Source organism: Emydura macquarii, unplaced genomic scaffold, assembly GCF_026122565.2.
Source record: "Emydura macquarii macquarii isolate MOO-44397 ecotype Brisbane River unplaced genomic scaffold, CSIRO-AGI_Emac_v2 contig_3671, whole genome shotgun sequence".
Classification (NCBI taxonomy): domain Eukaryota; kingdom Metazoa; phylum Chordata; order Testudines; family Chelidae; genus Emydura; species Emydura macquarii.
In genome coordinates this window covers 7,847,214-7,868,584 of record NW_027133808.1, presented here as the reverse complement: position 1 = coordinate 7,868,584, position 21,371 = coordinate 7,847,214, and the positions used below count along the sequence as shown (strand labels likewise).

The 21,371-nt window shown below is 39.7% G+C and overlaps 1 protein-coding gene across 5 annotated transcripts in view; it reads left to right on the top strand.

Moving 5' to 3' along the window:
* The window catches only part of FARP1 (FERM, ARH/RhoGEF and pleckstrin domain protein 1), a 343,144-nt gene that overhangs the window by 9,751 nt on the left and 312,022 nt on the right, over positions 1 to 21,371 (top strand). For 4 of the 5 annotated variants that reach the window (XM_067536882.1, XM_067536880.1, XM_067536884.1 and 1 more), the window contains exon 1: positions 16,501 to 16,561. The exons of the other annotated variant lie outside the window; for it this stretch is intronic. In XM_067536882.1, coding sequence (XP_067392983.1) covers positions 16,533 to 16,561 — 29 coding nt within the window. In that variant the 5' untranslated portion in view covers positions 16,501 to 16,532. Of the gene's footprint in view, positions 1 to 16,500; positions 16,562 to 21,371 lie in introns of those variants that run through there. 5 annotated transcript variants of the gene reach the window in all.

Below are 21,371 nucleotides of genomic sequence, written 5' to 3'. Positions count from 1 at the left end.
CAACCTGGCCAAGGGAAAGGAGGTGACTCACTCATGAGTCCAGTTGATTCTCCCTTGATGCCTAGGCTACTCCTTTGTTCCTTGAAGGCTGAGCTGAATTTGTCCTGTACATGCTTTGATGAACTGTTTGTCCTGTACGCACTTTGATGAACTGCCCCTCTGCTCCTGGAGAGTTTTGCCTGGCTATGTTTCAAGCCATGAGGATATATCTTTGGGAATATTGCATAGTGAAGCCTCATAACCATACACACAAAATTGCAACAAACATATTACCGCAACAATAATGATCACTACCTCATGAGCATACCAAAGACATCTTATATGATATACTTTGCATTAAACAATACGTCATTATGCTGTAAGGATGAACATGGGGGTGCAGGATGTCACACTCTGTCTTTAAAGAAAACTTTAAAGATATTCAGTGCCATCACAAGAAATTCATATAGTGGAGAAAACCCCTGAGGAACAACACGTGTTCTATTTCTCTACACCTTTCTTTGTGTCTCTCAAAAAATAGTTCCATACACTTAAATAAAGAGTTCATAATTATAGCTTTGGATGTAGTCCATGAAAAAAAGTTCTGGATAGAAATCTAAGAACAAACATATTTGAGAAATCCTTTAGGGAAACTAGTGAGTTGGTTTTTTTAAAATTTAGATTCTCCCATCCCCCAACAACTATATGCCAAGCTCACAGTACAAGTGAAGGAGATAGTAAATTTTAAAATGTGACCTGATACAATTCTTGCTTAGTGAGGAAAGTGTGATTTGCCACCACTAATGCTGGTGAATTGGAGAAGTTGGAGGAAAAAATAGTCAAAATAATAGTTCTGTCCTTTAAAAGTAAAATTAGGTTTAGCTTAATGAAATTAATACCTGAAGAATTAATTAAAGTTAGTATAATAATAAAAACAAGAGTTTCAGAGGATACTTGAAAATCTATAAGGACTCCTTGATTTTTTTCTACAGGAAAATTCCAGGAAGGGATAAACAGTTTCTACTTTTGTTTTCCCTTAGTAAAATATAGAATCATAGGAATGTAGGACTGGAAGGGACTTAGAGATCATCTAGTCCAGCCTCCTGAACTGAGGCAGGATCGAGTATACTTAGTATAGCTGAATTAAAATAAATGTTGTGATAAGTATGGCAACTTTCCTGCTATATCTTGGGCAAACCTTAGTGAATTAAGTTTTAAGTATTTTAAGAACTTACTGTATTCAAATGCAAATGTTTCTTTGTTATTGTGGGATTGTATGTAACTTGTCTAGGAGACATGACTAATATAAACATTGGAAGTGTTACGAGCTTCAAAGGACTATTTGAAACGAGGGTTGAGATGAGAATGAAATTTTAAAGTTAAATTGATATCCCAGGAAATCTCTAGGAAGAGGTATGCAAATGTATCTACTCCAGTTGTGCAAAAACCCAGCCTTTTGAAGCTTTGCCCTGAGGGAAGGACCTTTTGTCTGCTGAGAACAGATTTAAAAAAAGTTTACTCACAGATTTATGAGTGTTCCCATTTTGAACAAAAGGAGTGATGAACTGGTAATCACAGGAAAACCCTGGACGGGGTTTAAAGGACTGTTCCCTGGTCAGAGCCCTTATTGGAGAGGGGGTTGATCTCAAGTATGTTTTTAGCACGTGTAGCTTCTTTTATTGTTCTTAATATGTTTTCTCTGTAATGCTTTTATCTTAAGATTCAATGTGCTTGCTCAGAAAGAGCTGGGTGGTAACTTAACTGTGGCAATTTCACTGTGTGTATTGTCTCTGAGGGGAAAAGGAAAGCAGGCCTGCTTAGGCAGTCTGACTTGGCTGGGGAATTCACAGTGTAGGCGGGAGCTGTGCAGCCTGGAAATAGGCTGGTAAGGAGAGAGAGACACATGTCTCTGCCCAAGAGAGGTGATGGCTGAGGACCTGGAGCCTGGAGTGGGTGCCTTTGCCGGATCATAGAAGGGGATTACAGGTGGAGTTGCCCTGACCTGTGATGTGTATTCTAGCTTATTTTTGCACACTTGCTTTCTTGTGCTGTCCCATGCAATTAAATGGTTATTTGGCTTTACTTGGAAATTGTCACAGGACATGAAATGCAGGGGAGTGTGGTTATAAGACACTAACTAGAAAAAACTTGCACTAATTCTTTTCCCCAGTGTCTGGTTTGTGTGCGAGATAAAATATGATGTAGTTATTTATAATTAGTATGTGTTTTAACTAATGATCAAATTACAACTAAGTGCAATCATATTTGTTGCTGACAAATCCAAGAGTAGCCATGGTTTCTGTAGTAGACTTCTGAGCTAAACTTAATAAGAACCTGTCAGAAATAAAAGCTAGTTTGGTCACTTTTGAATGTATTTAAGAAAAGTTTCACAACTCTTTCTTTGGTATTCCTCCAGTAAAGCATGACCCTTTTTCTGTGAGGTTTAAAGTTTTGAGGGGACAATAATGACTCAACTCAGCTGGAAGTAATTGCAACTAGATCATCAGCACAGTTTTAATTTACAGTATTTATTTAGTCTTTTCATGTTGGGGAAATTTAATCAAATTCTTCATGCTCTTGGAGACTTGAGAGAGGAATAGCAATAGTTTGGTCTTATTATTTTGAGGATTATAGTTTATCAAATATGTAGTTTCTGAGTTCATGATGGAAACATTATTTTAATATTCTCTGGGTCACTCAGAATATTTCCTCTTTTAAAAACAGGTCATGTACACAAGTTCACTTTTCAGCCTGTTGCTTTCAGTACAGCTAAACTGTGTTCTGCATCAGTGTACTAATGCATTAGAAGAAAGGAGTTCTATTTTTAAATTAGTCACATAATGAAAGGGATTTGAAACGAATCCTTTGGTGAATGTTAATTCAATGGAACTATTCTGTTGGTGACATGTCTGTGGAGTTTTAAAATGAACAAAATAGCCCATGAAGACTGCTTGCTAACTTTTTTCCACCTGGATTTCTTTAAGCTGTTTTTCTGTTTTTAGGTGTACTGAGGACATTACACAGCTCATCCTTAAGGGCTGGATTAATAGAGCCTTATGCAGTGTTGCACTGTGAATGGCTGTAATCCTTAAATCAATGTATAAACTATGTGTGTTGTGGGGGAGCTTCATGCAGCTTTCTTTAGGGAATCAGAATTGACAGTTGCAAATGAAAAGCAAAAATTAAATCTTGACCTTTTGAATATTTTAAACTGTGTGGGGATTACCCAATATATAATTAGCTTGCATCTAAGGGAACAAAAATCCATTTGTGTGGTTTTTTTTTTCCACCCTTCCTCCCTCTGCCTACAATTGCAGAATAATTGATTTTTTGACAGACTCCCCACAGCTGACTTTTTTTGGGGGGATGAGGGTTGGGGAGTGGGAAGGGAGTGATGTAAACTAAAGATCCTGCCTATATAAAAATCAAAGCTTACCTGTACATATTGAGTGCTTTTGTTTACATTTCTGGGAGGCAGCCATTATACGTTCTTAGTTTTATGATGGTTGATGAGCAAAGAGAAATCTAACAATGCAGTTGTTAAGAGACCTTCAAAAACTTCAGAAAATACAATTAATCACCATATCTGCATGAGTAGAAGGATTTTTAATTTTTTCTTACTAAAATAGTGTAAGCCAGGAACTATAAAGAATATGGCTCTCAAACTCTGAACCATTCTATTAACAGAGACCAGGAGTTCTGATGATATGACACATTCTGCCCTCACAAGTTTTCGTGTCATCAGAATTACTCTGCTCACTTGGTTGTTCATAGAATCATAAAAAACAAAACAAAAACAAAAACAAACAAACAAACAAAAACAAGGGAAAAAAACCCCAAAAAACCCCGAGAGTTCTGTAGCCCTTTAAAGACTAACGAATTTAATTTCAGCAGGCATAAGCTTTCGTGAGCTTCAGCCCACTTCCTCAGATGCAGTTGGTAGAAATGATACAGCAAATAGGAAACATATATAGAAGGCAACATATGCATATCCATATCCAAGGGCATAGATGACAATGGGGTAGGTGAATAAAAGCCAGGTACTTGAGGCATAATGACAACCATTGAGTAGGAGGTGAGAAGGAGTGATCAGAGCAAATTACTTCTTGTAATGAAAATTTGGAAATGTAAATTTGGAATGGCTATCTCATTACAAGAAGTAATTTGCTCTGATCACCCATTCTAACCTCCTACTCAATGGTTGTCATTATGCCTCAAGTACCCGGCTTTTATTCACCTATCCCATTGTCATCTATGCCCTTGGATATGGATATGCATATGTTGCCTTCTATATATGTTTCCTATTTGCTGTATCATTTCTACCAACTGCATCTGAGGAAGTGGGCTGAAGCTCACGAAAGCTTATGCCTGCTGAAATTAAATTCGTTAGTCTTTAAAGTGCTACAGAACTCTCATTGTTTTTGCTGTATATAGACTAATACGGCTACCCCTCTGGAACTCTTCTACATAGAATCATAGAATACTAGAGTTGGAAGGGACCTCAGGAGGTCATCTAGTCCAATTCCCTGCTCAAAATCGGACTAACTTCAGCTAAATCATCCCAGCCAGGGCTTTGTCAAGCCGCAGCTTAAAAACCTCTAAAGATGGAGATTCCACCACCTCCCTAGGTAACACATTCCAGTGCTTCACCATCCTCCTAGTGAAAAACGTTTTCCTAATATCCAACCTAGACCTCCCCCACTGCAACTTGAGATTATTGCTCCTTGTTCTGCCATCTACTTTCTTGAAGTATGTATGTTGATTTGGAAACCATCATACATTTTCTTTCTAATGTGATTGCTGTCTATGGCAGGTTTCTACAGTATTTATCTATAGTACCTACTTTTAACTCTTTTTATTGAAAAGATTAATTTAATGGAAGGAGTTTTCAATTTGTTTACTTTTTGTTGAGTTTTAGTAATTGTATAGCTGAAAGTTTCTGTTAGAAACACACAGTTGGCTGTCAGTTTATTTATCTTTAACAAATTTAAACACAGGAAAGGATATAATATCAACATTTTGATCCTTCAGCTTTCTCACACCTAAGGAATGATGAATGGCTGAAAATCTAGGAAGGATATTAGGGGTTTTGATGTCTAGATAAATATTAAAAAATGGAATTTAATTATAAAACTTGTGTTTGAGCATCAGGGCTCAAACAGTGTGTTTTGTCCTTTATATAATTTAGAAGAATATAAGATAACAAATTCAATATTGTATAGTAGTCTTTTTGGATTTGTTGAAGCTTTTTTCTTTTACCATTTTCTGGAGTACCATCTGGTTTTAAAAAAAATCCTTCTGTGCACATCACAGAATTCCAGTTTCAAATGATATATTATATTCCTTGTAGAAAGCCTTGTTTAGGATATTACCAAACACTTTTTTGATGATACAGAAGAATTATTCTACCAGATGTCTCCTATTTTCCAATAAAGAGTTGTTGGTGCCCTTGACTCCTCCTGTCATTTCCTTTGCATTAAGGGAAACCTCACTGGACTACTTTTCACAGATATTTACAAGGCAGTGTATTCTGTTACTTTAACAGAAAGGACAGTTTAGAAATTAATGAGAACCTATTATCTTTACGTAGGACAGAAACCAATGTATTATAAGGCGGTAGGTTTCTCATGGTGCAAAAAAAGAAAGTAGTGGATAGCATGATTTTCCCTATTTGTCTGTTACTGTTTACTGTGTCTGTAACTCACTGTGCAGAGACGGCTCCTGTGTCCTGCGAGGCTATGCCCAGTTCCCCGATCTGGGTGTTGTGACCTGGAATACCAGGACATGGTGCTGGTCAGGTTTTATCCACCCAACTCTTCATCATGATGGGAGAGGGCAAGCGAACCAAGCTTCATTGAGTGATGTTGCAACCTAGAGCATTGGGTTGCAGTGCTGGTCAGGTTTGGTCTGCCTGACCCCCTGTCATGGCAGAGGATCAGGTGGGGCCAAATCTGAGTTGTGCTGTGACTCCACATGCTGGAAAAATGGATTCCAGCTGTCCCAACCACTTACATGGGGTAGTATTATTACTACGAAGAAAGGCCAATTCCTCCTTGATAACCTGCATGTCCATGTCTTCTTGACTACTTATTGCATGTCTTAAAATATTGGCGCAGTCACCTCATTGTCGTAGTAGTCTATGTGCCGAGAGAAGAATCTGTTGATTTAGTCCAAGATCATTTCTACAATCAATTGGAATCTGTAGTGCACACCATCCCGCCACATAATGTCGTGATCCTGGGCGATATAAATGCAGTTACTGGCTCCTTGCGAATTGGGCTTGCACAGGCATTTGCCATTATGGTTCAGATATACCCAGCGATAACTCTTGCCGCTTGCTCACATTTTGAGCCTCTCAGAATCTTTCCATTCTTGAGTCATGGTTCAAGTGGTGATGCATAAACTGGATGTCATCACTCAGAAGGAGTTGGACCAAACCATCACGTCACAGGCATTTTTTCACCTCCTGCAGAGTATATCATAGTGCAGAATGTGCTGTAAACACAGATCACCCAGTGGTTGCCTGCATGGCACTGATGCTCTAATGAGCAAATAAGCACTCTGCGATGATGAAGTTTGACATCGACACACTTCTCCGCGTGCCAGGTTTAGCCAACAGGCTTTGTATCAACGTCAGCAATAGAGTCTCAGCTCTAGCCGACCAGCCAGATGATGTCAAGGTCGCCTGGTCTCTGTTCATCTCCGTCCTCCACCAATCTGAAGAGCAGGTGATCGCCTATAGGCACCCAGCACGTCGACCACAGCTATCAAAGGAGGCCTTCCAGCCAATTAAATTGAAGGCCACAGCCTGCCAGAGCAGTGATAAGCATACTTATAATTAGCTGAAGAGGATGTTCAACACCCTGGCACTCTGCAATCGCGAGATATATTATAAGCAAGTGGCAGATGATGTTGAACTCGGCTTAGCCAGGGAAGACTTAAAACCAGCATTCTGCGTGATCTGCAACCTCAGCAGTCAAGAAGTAGTCACTATGAACAACATCCTGAATGACAGGTAAGGCCATCCATGTAAATTGGATGACATCCTCTCATGTTGGGTGGAACATTTATCACAGCGCCCTGAACCACCCTCTTGCTGCTGATTGTTCACAGCTGGACGATTTGGCAGCCACAGTGGTTTTGGACCCAGACACTTGTACTGATGCACCAATGTTAGATGAAGTGACGCATGCCATATGCAAACTGAAAAATGGACACACAACTGGTGCTGCTAGCATCCCACCGGTGCTGCTAAAATGTGCTATTGACCCTGCGATGGAATCACTTCTGGCCATCTTTCACCTGGTGTGAAGAACTGGAACCTTGCCAACTACCTGGAAGAATGGTATTGTGATCTCATTTTATAAGGGCAAGGGCCTGCTAAATAAATATAAGAGCTACAGGCCGATCACTGTGTTTTCCATGCTGGTGCGTTTGGAGCCCCTGCCTCGTCAGAAGCATTGCCCCAACAGTCAGGCTTTACGAGGAACAGGTCCACGTTAGATGCCACTATGGCCCTCTGCTTGTTGTCGAGATACACTGTGAGTTCAGAAAGCCCCTACATAGTGTATGTCGATCTTAAAGCCACGTTTGAGTCAGTTGACCGAGTCGCGGTATGGAAGGCCCTAAAGGGCGTAGGTGTCCCAACCAATCTGCTGGATTTTGATTAGCAAGCTGCATAATGGAACCACTTCCCATGTACTGGGGAATCCGATGTCAGCACCTTTTAAATCAGTATTTGATGTCAGGCAGGGCAGTGTCTTGGTACCTGCACTCTTTTGTCGGGCAGTGGATTTCATAATGCAGCATTCTGTCAGGTCCATAGGCTTTAAGATCGGCAGTCTCTTGCTTTGTGACCTTGACTCTGCTGATGACATTGTTCTTCTAGTACTGAGCTCCGACAGGTTTCACGAGGCACTCTAGCAAATGGAAGAGGAGTCAGCTAAGGTTGGCCTCTATGTCAAGACAAAGCTGCAAAATCTAGGATCAGGTTCATCCGCAACTCCAATCTCTTTGAACAATGAAACTGTCAAAGCAGACTTCAGCTTTTGCTATTTGGATTCTCTATGCAACAGTTCCTCTAACTCTCACACGGAGATACTACGATGCCAATCCAGTGGAGAATCTGCTATGGGTTGTTTACAACAAATACAGAATCAACATCATCTTGGCATGAGAGCCAAGTTCAGGATCTATTCAAGCTGTATCCTCTCCGTACTGTTGTACCGTTGCAAAACATGGATGTTCTGCTGCTCAGACTGGGCAAAGCTGGAGGCTTTCCTCACAAAATGCCAGTGTCTTATATTGGGCATAAATTGGAATTACTTCATTTGTAATGCAGATGTTTATGGCTGCTCTGGTCTACAGACTACTGGGGCCATTTTTGGACATGTTGCGAGAATGCCACAAGATTTTTGGCGAACACCGTTCTCTGGGTGGCTTTACATCGAGGATAAAATTTCACTAACTGAGGGGTGGAGGTGGCCCAGAGGGAGACCCTTTATTACATGGGTTCGTCAAGTCTGTTCCGATGTTGGACTTTCAGCCTGTCAAGCCCTTGTGGCTGTACAGGAATGAACCAAATGTTGAACGATCGCTACGGCCAACTGTTCAGCTAAGCACTGAAGAAGAGAAGAAGATAGTTGCGGTGTGCTCCTGATGCTGGTGTGACCGGAGATCTTCCAGGGGAGTTGGGACCATTCATAGACTTTCCCTGGAAGGCTCCTGCGGATCAGATTGCCACATGTAGGGTAAGTAGAATGCTGCTGTTCCTAGTGCCCAGAGCTGTTGACGCAGTCTGGTTGGGGAGATGGGAAATGGGGCTGGCAAGTCTCTGCCTTGGTGCAATATATAGTTTCTTTGTTGTAGTACCTTGCAGCAACAGTTTACTATATTGATGTATGTCTACGCAGCAGAAAAACAAACAAAACAAAACAAAACCCAAGGCAGTGAGTCTCAGAGCTCAAATCATTTGGCCTCTGGGTTGCAGTGCAAGGCTTAAAAATAGCAGTGTAGATGTTCCTGCTGGATCTGGAGCCTGGGCTCTGAGGCCCTCCCCCTTTGCTGAATTTTGGAACCCAGACTCTCCAGCCTGAGTCCCAAGACTACACTGCTGTTTTTAGCCCTGTAGTGCAAGACTTAGTCAGCTGACCTAGGCTCTGAGACTCACTTCAGTGATTGGTTTTTGTTTGTTTGTTTTGTTTTGTTTTTTTGCTGTGTAGATGTACACTCAGTGGCTCTTCAGAATTGTATTACCATTCTTGAGCAAAATGAACACCAAATTTTATTCCCCTGACTGTTACAGCTGGTAGAGCTCAGTAAATTATTGCAAGGCTCAAATAGTAGGCACATAGTGTACATTTGTAGCATAGATATTTTCAAATATTTGGGTATGAACAATTTATTCTACTGTCTAGTTGCTACAGAAAACTAGGGCTCAAATACATTTTGCAAAACTCTCACTCACACCTCTTTAGAATACCATTCTAGCCAGTCAGTTAACACTTTTAGTTACTACCATGGTCATGTTCACCTTTTGACCATCTTATAAATAAATTGAAAACCTTTATAAAATTGCATACATTGCCTTGATATACAAGCTTTCCTAGTTTTCTGAAGAAATTTTACTTTTCTGGATGAAAATATTCTCTGCAAAGTTTTTGTAAAAATTACTTCCACACTTTTTTTTTTTTTTTTTTTAAAGGATTACTCCAGTTTATACCTTTATGCTTTGAATTACTGGATTAATAATTTAACTACAAGGAGACTTGTCCGCTCTGGGAGTGGAAAGGCTCTCTTTAGCAATGTGTCTCTGAAAGGCTCTACCAGTAGGAAAGACCCTTTCCCTGCTTTCAAACTGCATGTTCATATTATATATAAAATATTTAAGATTAGTTGGGGAGGGAAAAGCAGTTTTAAATGTGTAACTACAGAACTTAAGTACTTTAACTTTTGTGGCCAGGAACAAGGAAAATCACTTCTTTCTGAAGGATTCAACACCTATTTAAACCTGTTTAAAATTAAATTTGAAATAACCTGTGTTAAAGCCTAAACTTACTATAACCTAGTCATAGCATTTTAATTAAAATAATATGCTGGATCAATGAGCCCTTCTAAAGTTAAATGGTGCTGCTTTTTTTTAACCATACAGAATCAGGGAGGAAACATTAACTTTTGAGATCAACTCAAGTTTTATGAATGTCACAATGTCATGTACTGCATTAATATATTATGTTCAGGCTTTACAATGGAGTGAATGCTGGTGTTTACATTTTTTTCCCAAATGGAAGTACTTTCATTTTCTGTAGTGTAGAAAAGTTTTTGCCTTAAATACTTTTGGTTTCAATTTAGTTAGCAGATGCAAAGAGAATATTTTCTTCATTGGACTAGTACATTCAAAATTGAGAAACTAAGTGGGAGTTGAGAAAGCAGGAAAACTTATTTTTCCCCAATCTATGAATAAAAATCACATAGTAGAGGATGAGATCTACTAATTCGAGAAATTTAAAGGACTGGGACCAGTTTTTCAAAGTTATTTTGGCAGATGAGCACCAAACCTCCTTAGGTGTCTAGTAAGATTTTCAAAAGCACCCATCTCGAGACACCTGAATAACTTTGAAAATCTGTCTCATGGTAACCAGAAACAATCCAGCAGTTACCTAACTACAGTTAATAATTCCTTTGTTTAATAAATCAGTTTTAAATGCAAAATATATTTTGATAAACGTGTTTCTTATGTATCCAGCACATTTAAGGTAGCTTGATTTTAACAGACTTAAAATTTGTTTGAACACTTTTAATTGAGTTCCAATTTCCGTTCAAATGCATCTTGACACAAATCATAAGTAAAGAATTATTTAGTAAATAAGACCTGCATTATTCACAATTTTCTAACATATTAAAAATCTGAATAATGTATGTTGAGTTATTTAAATTGTGACCCGTCTGTGCCCAGGGTAGCCACCTGAGAATGCCAACGGTCAGGGCAGGCTGCAAAAGCAGAGCAGATTCTCCCAGCGCTGGTGGGTGACACTGAAGCTCGGCTTCCCAACCAGCCACAAACTGCTTTTGCTTTCCCCACACTGGATATCAAGAAGACAGTCCACAAATGCCCACAGCCTCCTTTACTGCATTCCGGTTCCTGGCTCCCAAATCAGCACTAGGTCCAATAAAGAAACCGGTTACTTAAACTCTATGCTCTTTACTAAAAAGGTTCCCTCTGACCCCAAGGGGTCAGCCACAGCACCAGTTCAACATGAGTTTGATCTTACCTAAAATACCACGCTGCCAGCCAATCCTTTAGTATCTAAAACTAAAGGTTTATTGTAAAAGGAAAGAAACAAACATGAGAGAAATGTTAAAAGGGTCAAAGCAAATCAGATACATACAAATGATTGACAGTCCACATACATCAGGTTTCTAGAAGAAATGTGGAGTTGCAGGCTTGTATAGTCCCCTCTGGTATACATCCAACACCTGGATGGGCCTCAGTCCTTTGTTACACAGCTTCAGTTGCAGATGACTTGATCCAGAGGTAGGTAGGTAGCTGAAGCTCAGGATAGAAGGCTAAATGGTTTCTGTGGTTTGCTCTTATATATCCTCTGTCCTTGGCCATGCGGCCTTGTGGAATGTTACAAGAACTAAAATGGAGTCCAGAGTCACATGGGCCAATCAAGGTAACTCTTCAAGTATGCCTTTAGTTTCTTCCCGGGCCCTTTGCTTCTGTAAAGATTTTGATGGGCCATTAAGCGGGCTATTGTCCTGCCGCCTCTCTGTCCAGGGTGTGTCTTATACAGCATAGTTTGAAACACAGGTACGTCAAATATGTCCATAACTTCCATTACAGATATAACACATGAACATAAGTGTCATCAACTTACTTAGCACATTACATCCTTTCTAACATTACCTGACATGGCATATCTTACATGAATCGTTATGATTTTGACATATTAATGTCAAACAATATAACACATGATCTCCCCCCCATCTACCCAGCATAACATAAATATCTATAGATTTACTATATCCTCCTAGTTAGCGAAAAGTATTTAATTTAGTGCAAAGACAATATTTAGTTGCAAAATATGTTGTAATTGTGATACCAACCAGTGAGAATGAACCTTTCTTTAGGTAAGGAACTAAAAAAGTACAAATGCAAACCAAAATTAAAATTATTTAAATTAAGGTTTCCTGCTTGCTGATTTAAATCAATCCACCGTGGTTAACACCCATTTTGTCTATAAGATATTACAAATGCTTTTTAAAAATACTCCTGAATATTTTTTTTTTAAAATCCCATGAAGGTAGCATAAACACACACTGACCTATACAGGTGAACCAAAGGGAGCACAGTTAAGGTATACTGGACCAAAGTTATAGTTCGCTTGAAATGTCAAATTGAATATGCTTACAAATGAAGATTTATTTTCCTTTAGAACTTCCTCTGATACTGAAGGAAAAATATATCCAGCGTCTTCAAACTGAGGCTTGCAGTGTGTTACTGTGAATTCTAAACTGGGCAAACAAACATCTCAGGGTGCCAGATACCTGAGGATCACAGATGTCTCTAAGTTCGCATCACTCAGCTCTCCCTGTAAATTGTATTCCTGTGAATTAGTGGGGTATTGAAATGGACAAGTTTCCTTCCCTCTGCCTGTGAATTTGAACCCCTTGTCATTTCATTTCAATTCCATTTGGGGAGAGAGCAGAATGACATGCACACCAGCATCTTTGATCCTCAAACTACTGCCCAGAGACCGAGTTCACTCAGCCTGGCAGTTGTATCCCGAGTTTTATTTTTTTATTCCTTTCGTTACTGTTACAACCTGTAGTTTGTGAGGAGGGACACACTTGAAGGCAGACATTAGTTTAAAACCCTGTTAAGAGTAAAACTCCATTCACATAAGGACCTGCAGAACTCTACCTACTTCTGAGCTTTTTGCTTCCCTTTTAGAGGCTTGACAGGCCTCTTGCATGTGACACTGATTAGGCCATGCCTAAAATTTAGGCAAGATTATGGGCTCTTAGATATTCTTTCCCATATATTTTACACTCCGAGCCCTAAAGAAATCAAAGAAGACTGAACTTTAATTTTTCATGTCATACTGGTTTGGACTTGGAGCTGGTTTCAAGCATTTGCTAGACATCCTTGCAATCCAAGGGGGGCTTGCCCCTCAACTAATGAGAAATTTAACCACTGTAAAGTCTCAGCTGTTTGGAAATACTAAGCTTTGAGATAATAAATTTGGTTACTTTGTAATGTTTACTGTCCTGATTCAATACCGTACAAAGTCTGTTGATTCTTCTACTATGACTAGAACTGGAAGGTGGTTGCTCTCGTAGAGATTGGGTGATTCCCAGCAAGTATATCTTCGTTTGTTCTTTGGGCAGTCACAAACTTCACTGAAGCTGGTGGGTGTTATAACAGCCTTCCATTCTGGCTAAATGAGGGAGCAGTTATATGCTGAAACAACAGAAGCCTCAGCCCCAATCACAGGCCAGGATGGATTAGGAGATCAAACACATGGTTTTAGGGGTATTTCTTGGGGAGTGAAAGCAAACACAGGGACTGGTTATTGTTTAATTCAGCTGTATGTGTCTGTAAATGAGAAGCGAACAGAAGGCAGCTGAAAAGCCAAGATGTCAAGGAAAGCCCTGGTAATGTGGCCGTAAGAGAGAGCCAATGTAGGTTTTTTTTATGCAGAATTCTAGCTTGAAAGAGGTTGGAATTGTGAGCCAAGAAACTTCTTTCTGTTGTTTTGTTTCCGCTGTGTTCAGAGAAACAGGACTTTGTGGACATTCTTTGTAAATAAACATGATTATAACAAAGGAATATCTGACTATCATAAATATTTCTGAATTAAGATAATCCAGAAGGCTCTGAATGTTGACTTGGGCTAAAATGGGTAACAGTATTAGCACAGTGCTATATAAGAGGGAAAAGTTACTCCTTGCTGGTTACCTTCCTGTGGACTCACAATGTTTGCATACTATAAAGGCATTTTTTCCATCTTTTTGTAAGCATAATATATACTATATTAAAAATTGTTTTAAAATCCAACAGATACACAAAATAGTGTCACATTTATAATGTGACTGTAAGGTCCTGCAAATGGGCATATAACTTATCTTAGAAGCTGGCTGCGTCTATCTGTTCATGCCTCCATACATCTCAAAAAAGCCTTTTTCTTGACACCTTCTAGCCTGCCATTTTAGGAGCCTCACAAGAGGGGGTCTGTGACTTGCAGTGGCATGAAAGGCAAAAGATGCTTAAATGCTGTGTGAGGTGTCTTCCCCAGCTACACAAATTCTAAATTCCCTAGGAATGGAGCTCTGCTCTCCTGTGACTTAAAAGCCACTGATGACTATTCCTTATTCTCTCCCCTGCTCCCGGAAGATGGGAGCAGGACATAGAGCAGTGCAGCTCATCAAATGACTTCAAATCAATCAACAGTGCTGCATAATTTAGCTGCACCACCTAAAATGGGGGAGGGAGGATCTTGACACATTTATATTTAATGAGCCTCTTAGTGCAAGTACTCTGCACAGAATAGAAGTAGATAAATCCTCTTTTCACCTAATGTAAGTACAATTAAGGGTTAGTCGTTGTGTGTGTCAGTCAGGAAACAGCTGCACAGCATGATCCCTGGCTAGGTACCTTATTTAGGTATAATCATGCAATAGGAAATGATGCCCTGTATGTCTCATGGCTTCCAGAAGGAGCTGCCTGTAGGTAGGCAGAACTAGAGGGAGGCTCATAAGAAGATCCTAGAGAGGTCAGGCTCTAAAAGACAATGCAAAGATCTGGGCTGCTGACTTTCTCACATCTTGCTTGTGTCACTGGGCTGCCAAATTCATGTGTCTCACTTGCCTATATCTTTTGAGTTGCATGCATCTGGCTGAGCTGTGAGCAGGTGTAGGCAGTTTCATCTTCTCACCTAAGTCTGCTGTGGCACTTATTGAGGGAGGCACCTGCTTCTCATGGTGCATCCCAGTACATTGTCATCCCAGTCATCCTCCAGAGCCCACCCATTTACCCATCACTTCCAGAGACCCTTAGGCACTGACACATCTTTCCCAGCTACAGCTGCCGTATTGTCCCTACCTTCCCGCCACTACTTGGGGTAGGGTGTAGTAAGCATAGGTTTCTAGGTATAACCAAGTTATTTGCATATTTACAAATTACCTGATTAAATCAATTATATAAAATGCCAGGTGTAGAATGGCCCAAAACTTGGCACCTGTGTCTAGACAGTACACACACAGATTATCTCTACAGTTACATATACAGCAGGAATAAACAAGATATGCATTAGTAGGCTGTTGGTGCACGGTTTATTGCCACGTAGAGGCTGCATCTGAATGGGCATTTTGCCATGGTTTAGAGCTATTGGTGTATGATTGAGTTTTTATACATTTTTCACTATGAACATTTTTATAGTATGAGAAAATAGGAGGGAAAAGATCTAATAAGAAGACTTTAATGGGACTACTTGTGTGGGTAGAGACACCTTTGTAAGTGTTTTCAGAATCAGACCACAAACAAGACACATTTACTGTCCTGAAAAGTTTAACCTAGATGAAATTAGAATATAAGGCCAATTAAAATTCAATGTTTGATTTCATTGGTTCCATTGAATAATTACAGTATGAAATATTTCTGATTTGTGTTGCATTCCTTGCTCAAATCTTTAATCTAAGGTATGTCTAAAATAGAAGTGTGGTGTGTGTTCTTGATTCTTCACCTTAGATTTCACATACATACATTGTTCTAGTCTCTGAAGTTCTGGAATACAGCTAGCCTATTTTCCCCTCCCCACCCTTGCTTGTCATACTGTCCTTGATCTCTCTTCCTCCTTCTCCCTCCCACTCTTTTTTTTCTTTGCACTGCTTTTGTCTCTCTCTAACATTTTCTGCACCTTTCATTGTGTGGGGGGGGGAAATTTGGTCTGTTTGTGAGAGATTTCCACAACCACCTTTATGTAGCATCTCCCTTTTTCAATGGCTTCTGCATCAACTTCCCTCTCCCAAATCCGTTCCTGAAGCAAGAGAGGTGTTGCTTAGCAATGCTCGCATGATGTATGTGCTGTAACTATGGCGGGGATAGTCTGTTTTGATACAGAGGAAAAATCCTCTCTTCTGACTGTTAGCACTCTACCTGAAATATTTCTAATCTTCTTCTTTCTGAATGACAGTTCTGTAGACAACCTGGGCAATCTTACAGACATGTTTATGTATATGCATAAACATGTATGTGTGTGTATGTATAATTTGTGGGTAATATATACTTACCCTCAAAATCTGTTCGGTCTTTAAAGATCTATGTATCTAATGATTAACTGTCCTTGTGCAAAGTTCTGAGAAAGGTATGTTTCCACATTCCAAACGTAGCTGTTTTGGAAGCAGAGCCTGAGTAGATATGGGCTGCCTGAGCTTTACAGGATCCTTCTTGATCCTAAAGAGCTGCATAGGTTGGCAGCAAATCTGTCATGGATAGCAGAGGATTTAAAATCAGGATGTATTTGATATCATCAGCAATGTGAGACGGTGAAATGAATTTCCTCGGATCAAATTCAAAGGTGTGAGTATCAGTTATTAGCTTTAAAATATCCTGCAAAATGAAATGGAAATTCTTTGACATTTTAATGGAATGCTGTAAATCATCAGCTATGGAAAGATATTCTGAACCTATTCAAATGGCAAAAATAAGGGTTGATGTTGTTTGAGAGATCAGTCATATTAATTTTATGAAGTATGCTTTTCTGCTTTGATTTTGACCAAAGCTAAGGAAGTATACTTAAGAAAGCAATGGACACTAATATGTCTTGTCTTATCTCTAAAAGCCTTCAGATAACAGTCTATGGGTGTATAAAACCTATCTTAAAATTGAGCGAATCTTTTAATTAGATTGTTTTCTCTTAGTCTGCATGTAACATTTAATAGGCTTTATAAATTAACCAAAACTCAAATCCCTATTTTTCTTCAGTGTCGTGATTTTCTAAAGGAGACTGAGAAGCATTTTTATGTTTTTTAAATGGGGTTCTAGAATTATGGCATCTTTTGATAAATACTCATCACAAATATAGCAAAATGTTAATGAAACATTGCATTTGCTTTAAACAGATGGTATGCCTAAGATGCTGTGCATTACTAAGTGTTACCAATTGCGTTAGTGGTTTTTTGTTTTGTGTTTGTTTTTAATGATTCCCTACACTTCTTAACATGCAGAGGTCCACCGCTTTTCAAGAAATCATCTCTGCGTTGGGATGCTTGTTAATTCCCATTGAATGTCAAATGGTGGATTATTTTTTTGGTAAGGCAATGGAGAAAACAGTAGCTATTCAGTGCCAGATGCATCTGGGCACCAGTGACCTCCTAGAGTAGGCTCCCTCTTTGGCTCTCCTTCAACATTGCTTATCAGGGGAGATAAATTGAGCTATATGAATAATGGATTTTTCAGTTCACTGGCAATTCCAAAAAGTAATAAATAAATACATAAAACTTCATTTGACCTAAAATGATTTTTGTTTCAGTTTTAAGCATTTAAAGTTCTTCATAAAATTGAAAGAAAATTTTGAAATGAAAAGTTGTTTTGAACAAAAGAACAAAATGTTTCTCTTTGACGTGTGGAATTTTATTTTTCTCCCAGACAATTTGGCAAAATCAGTACAAATCTGCAAAACATTCTGGTGTCTCTGAATCTGCATTTTTATTTATTTATTTATTTTTTTGGCTGAATAATTCTGGCTAAAAGATTTCATCCGGCTCTAGGCAAAAATGTCTTGCTGGTTTTCAGATCAGAGTTAGTTAATCATTTTGGTGTGCTGTTTTGACTATACTTGACCGTAGGTGGCAGTTTTGGTAGGTAAAGGGATCCTGATGTGCTTAAATAACCTTCCCACAACAGTCATGACTTACAGATGAGTAAGGCTAAGATTTAGTCTGGGTATAGTCTGAGAGGGAATGAGCTACCCTGTTGTGTTCCTGCTGCATCTCTAGGGCAGGATGGCAGTATTTAATAAACAGTAGCTGTTGTCACAGAAAGATCCAGCAATGTTAGAATGAATGTATGGTCCTGTCTATGGCCAGGAGATGATAATCCTTGAGTGCATGTTGGTTGTGCTGACATGCACAGTCTCTCTCTTTTGTGTGCTGACCTGACTGAGTGAGATCCAGGGTGCTGGCAGTAACTATGTTGAGTAGTAGACTTTTCTCAGGTTGCTTAGAAGGGGGAGGCTAAATACTGGAAAGCTGTTAATGAGGTCTGTTATTGTTGAGTACTGGATGAACTATTGTTGGCTTTAGGGTGGGTGGTAAATTTTTCTTTTTCCTCTTCAAAAGAGGTATTGACTATTTCTGTTAATAGGAGCCCCAGATGCTCTTAGATATCTCTCACCAGGCAGGAAGGGCATGGATCGGAATCACAGGTGGTGGCTTAGATTTCCTGCATTGCTTCCTGTTGAATAAATGGGTCAAAATCTGAGAGAGGGGAGGCTATTGTGTTACAGGGCCTGTGTTCAGTGTGCAGTTCCTGGTGTTCTCTGGATGCATGTAATCTTCCCAGTGAAGCAGCTTGATCGTTTCTCTCCACAAAAAATGATGGGTTATGAAGTACAGTGGAGGTGATCTGAGTTGACCAAGCAATTTGCAAACTGGTGAAGTTCTGGAGGTGTGAGTTCAGAGGCTGCTGTGGCAAATGAATAGGCTCTGCTTGCCTCGTTCATGACCAAGGTCTAGATACTTAAACTTCCTTATGCTGAAGTTTGCTTGTATGTTTTGTTACTGATGCCAGAGTTTCTTACCTTCCCACTTCTGCTTTTGCAGTCAGAGAAACGTAAGTAACTTTTGGGTGGGATGTGGGGCTATAGGTAGAGAGATGCTTTGGTACCACAGTGCCAAGGCATTAGTTACTGGATGGCTGCAATGTATCACTATTTCTTCTATTCTTTGGCTTGTTGGTTGGCGAGAGAATTATTTGGAATTGGATATCATGAACTTTTTGTGGATGAGTTATGATGGTTTGTTTTCTGAAAATGGGAGAGCTCTGAGCCCAAGATGAAGCAGGCTAAAATAGAGAGAGTAATTAACTTCTTTTCCTTTTATTCATACACAGTTTACAGATTGCTTAAACATCATAGGGGAAGACTGCTGCTAAAAAGGCCATTAGGAAAAAAAATATTGTGCTAATATGTAATGTTATGTCAAGCCAGAAATGCAGTTTGATTATCAAGAGGAATTTGGGTTCGTATTACTGCTGTTTGTATGAAGTACGATAATCTAGCACAGTGTGGCTCTTTCCTAATTTCTCTTTAGTTATTTAGAGGATTCCAAATTAGATTCTCTGTACTTTGAGTCTGTTTCTTCTGTATGCACTCCTGTTTTATCAATAATAGCAATGCTGACACAAATGGATAACTTTTCCTGTTGATAACCAAATTGTACATCTGTTGAAACATCTTTCCCCCTTCTAGAATAAGTAGAGACAAATATTCATATTCAGGAAGTATAAAACTAAAAATAGCCTCATCATCTGAGCCATTCAAGTTAACATCGATCACATCAGTAGTTTTCCTTGGATGTTACCTCAACAAGTCATAGCTTCTTATTACTCCAAATATAATTACATGCAATACATTTAAAGTAGTTTTTCATGTATAATTTAAAGAACGTTAAGGTTGCACAGTGAAGCACACAAAAATTAAGAAATGGGAGAATTAAGGTTACCCATGCCACCTTAATTTAGCCACCTTGTGCACATGCATTATGGTACAGTCTTTAGTAACTTGATCACATGCTATTTTTTCTTCATGCAGTGCACTCTTGCCTTGTTCAGTGCATAAGGTGCCCTAGGCCTATTTACTGCACACCATTCAAACCCTTTTATGACTGAAGTATGAATTTCCTCAAGAGCTTTTCTGTGGCACTCACCTTTGTAGTATCCACGTGCTTCACAAACATTAATGTACCTCTACAAAAAACCCCTATGAACTGAGAGGCTGGTGGTATCCCCATTTTAAAGATGGGAAGCTGAAGTACAGAGATTAAGGTCAAAAGTATGTACTGATTTTGGGTGCCCAATTTGAGATGCCTAGGATGTAATTTGGCAACGTGCTCAGCATTCTACAGCTCTTTATATAAATAAAAGCATAATCAAGCATAGCTCCCACTGATTTCAGTTGCAATGGGGAGTGCTCAGCACACTTCTGCATATTTGGCCTCAGGGTCTCTAGTTCGGCACCTTGGAAATGAGGATTATGCAATTAATGACCACCTCTGAAGAATTTGAGTTAAGTTACTTGCCTAGCATCACCCAGGAACTCTGTGGTAGAGGCAGGGATAAAATCTAATTCTCCAAAGCAGCATTCAGCCTGCTTAACTAACTGCAAGACCTTCTGTTCTCTTCCTGCAGTCTCCTGCCTCATTCACTACTCACCTTCTGATTTCTGCAAGATATGAGACAGGGATCCTCCAGTCAACCGCTTCCTTTACTACACAACCCTGATTCAGCTACAAAGCAGGCTCATCCTGTGTACTGAATGAGGCAGGGGTCCTGTAGGGGGAAAAAAAAAAGACTATATCATAATGCATATGCACAAGGGCGGTGAATTAAGGTTGCATGGGCAACCTTAATTCTGACATTTCCTAACTTTTGACTGCTCAACTTTTCAACCTGAATATTCTGTTTTAACCTAGGGGTTTTTTGGTATGTAATTTCTTAAAAAAAAAAACCTTAAAAAGTAGATTCCATCATGTGCCAGCATATTGACACCACCCCGCCCCCCAGTTGTTCATTAGCATGACTGGAATCTTTAGATTCATCACACAGGTATTTGCCACTTGAGCTAATAGAGTAACTAATAGCATTAGTAGGTTGTCCTCGTCTTTGTGGATCTGCCTTAGAGAGGAATGAAACGCATACTTTGCCAGTGGGTTTCAGAGATATTTGCTGTCAGCAGAAGAAAACAAGACTCGGAGATCTTGCGTTCCATTCCAGGCTTTGGCAGGGGAGTGTGCTGTACTGAGCTGTCATGGGGCAAACTCACTGCCAGAGCACCTTCTTGTGCTAGGATGTGACATTGCAGAGGTGGTTCTGCTCCAATGTCCCTTGCTGTCTGTCATCTGGTGCTGTAGCCATCTGCAGCTTACATGGCCAGATCCTTCATGTTCAGTCCCCATTTCTGGGGTAACCTGAATTCTAATGGCCTTCAACCACCATCTGGGACTCATCATAAAATCAGAGAGGATTAGGGTTGGAAGGCACCTCAGGAGGTCATCTAGTCCAATCCCCTGCTCAAAGCAGGACCAACCCTAACTAAATCCTCCCAGCCAGGACTTTGTCAAGCCTCATCTTAAAGACCTCTAAGGATGGAGATTCCACCACCTCCCACCCA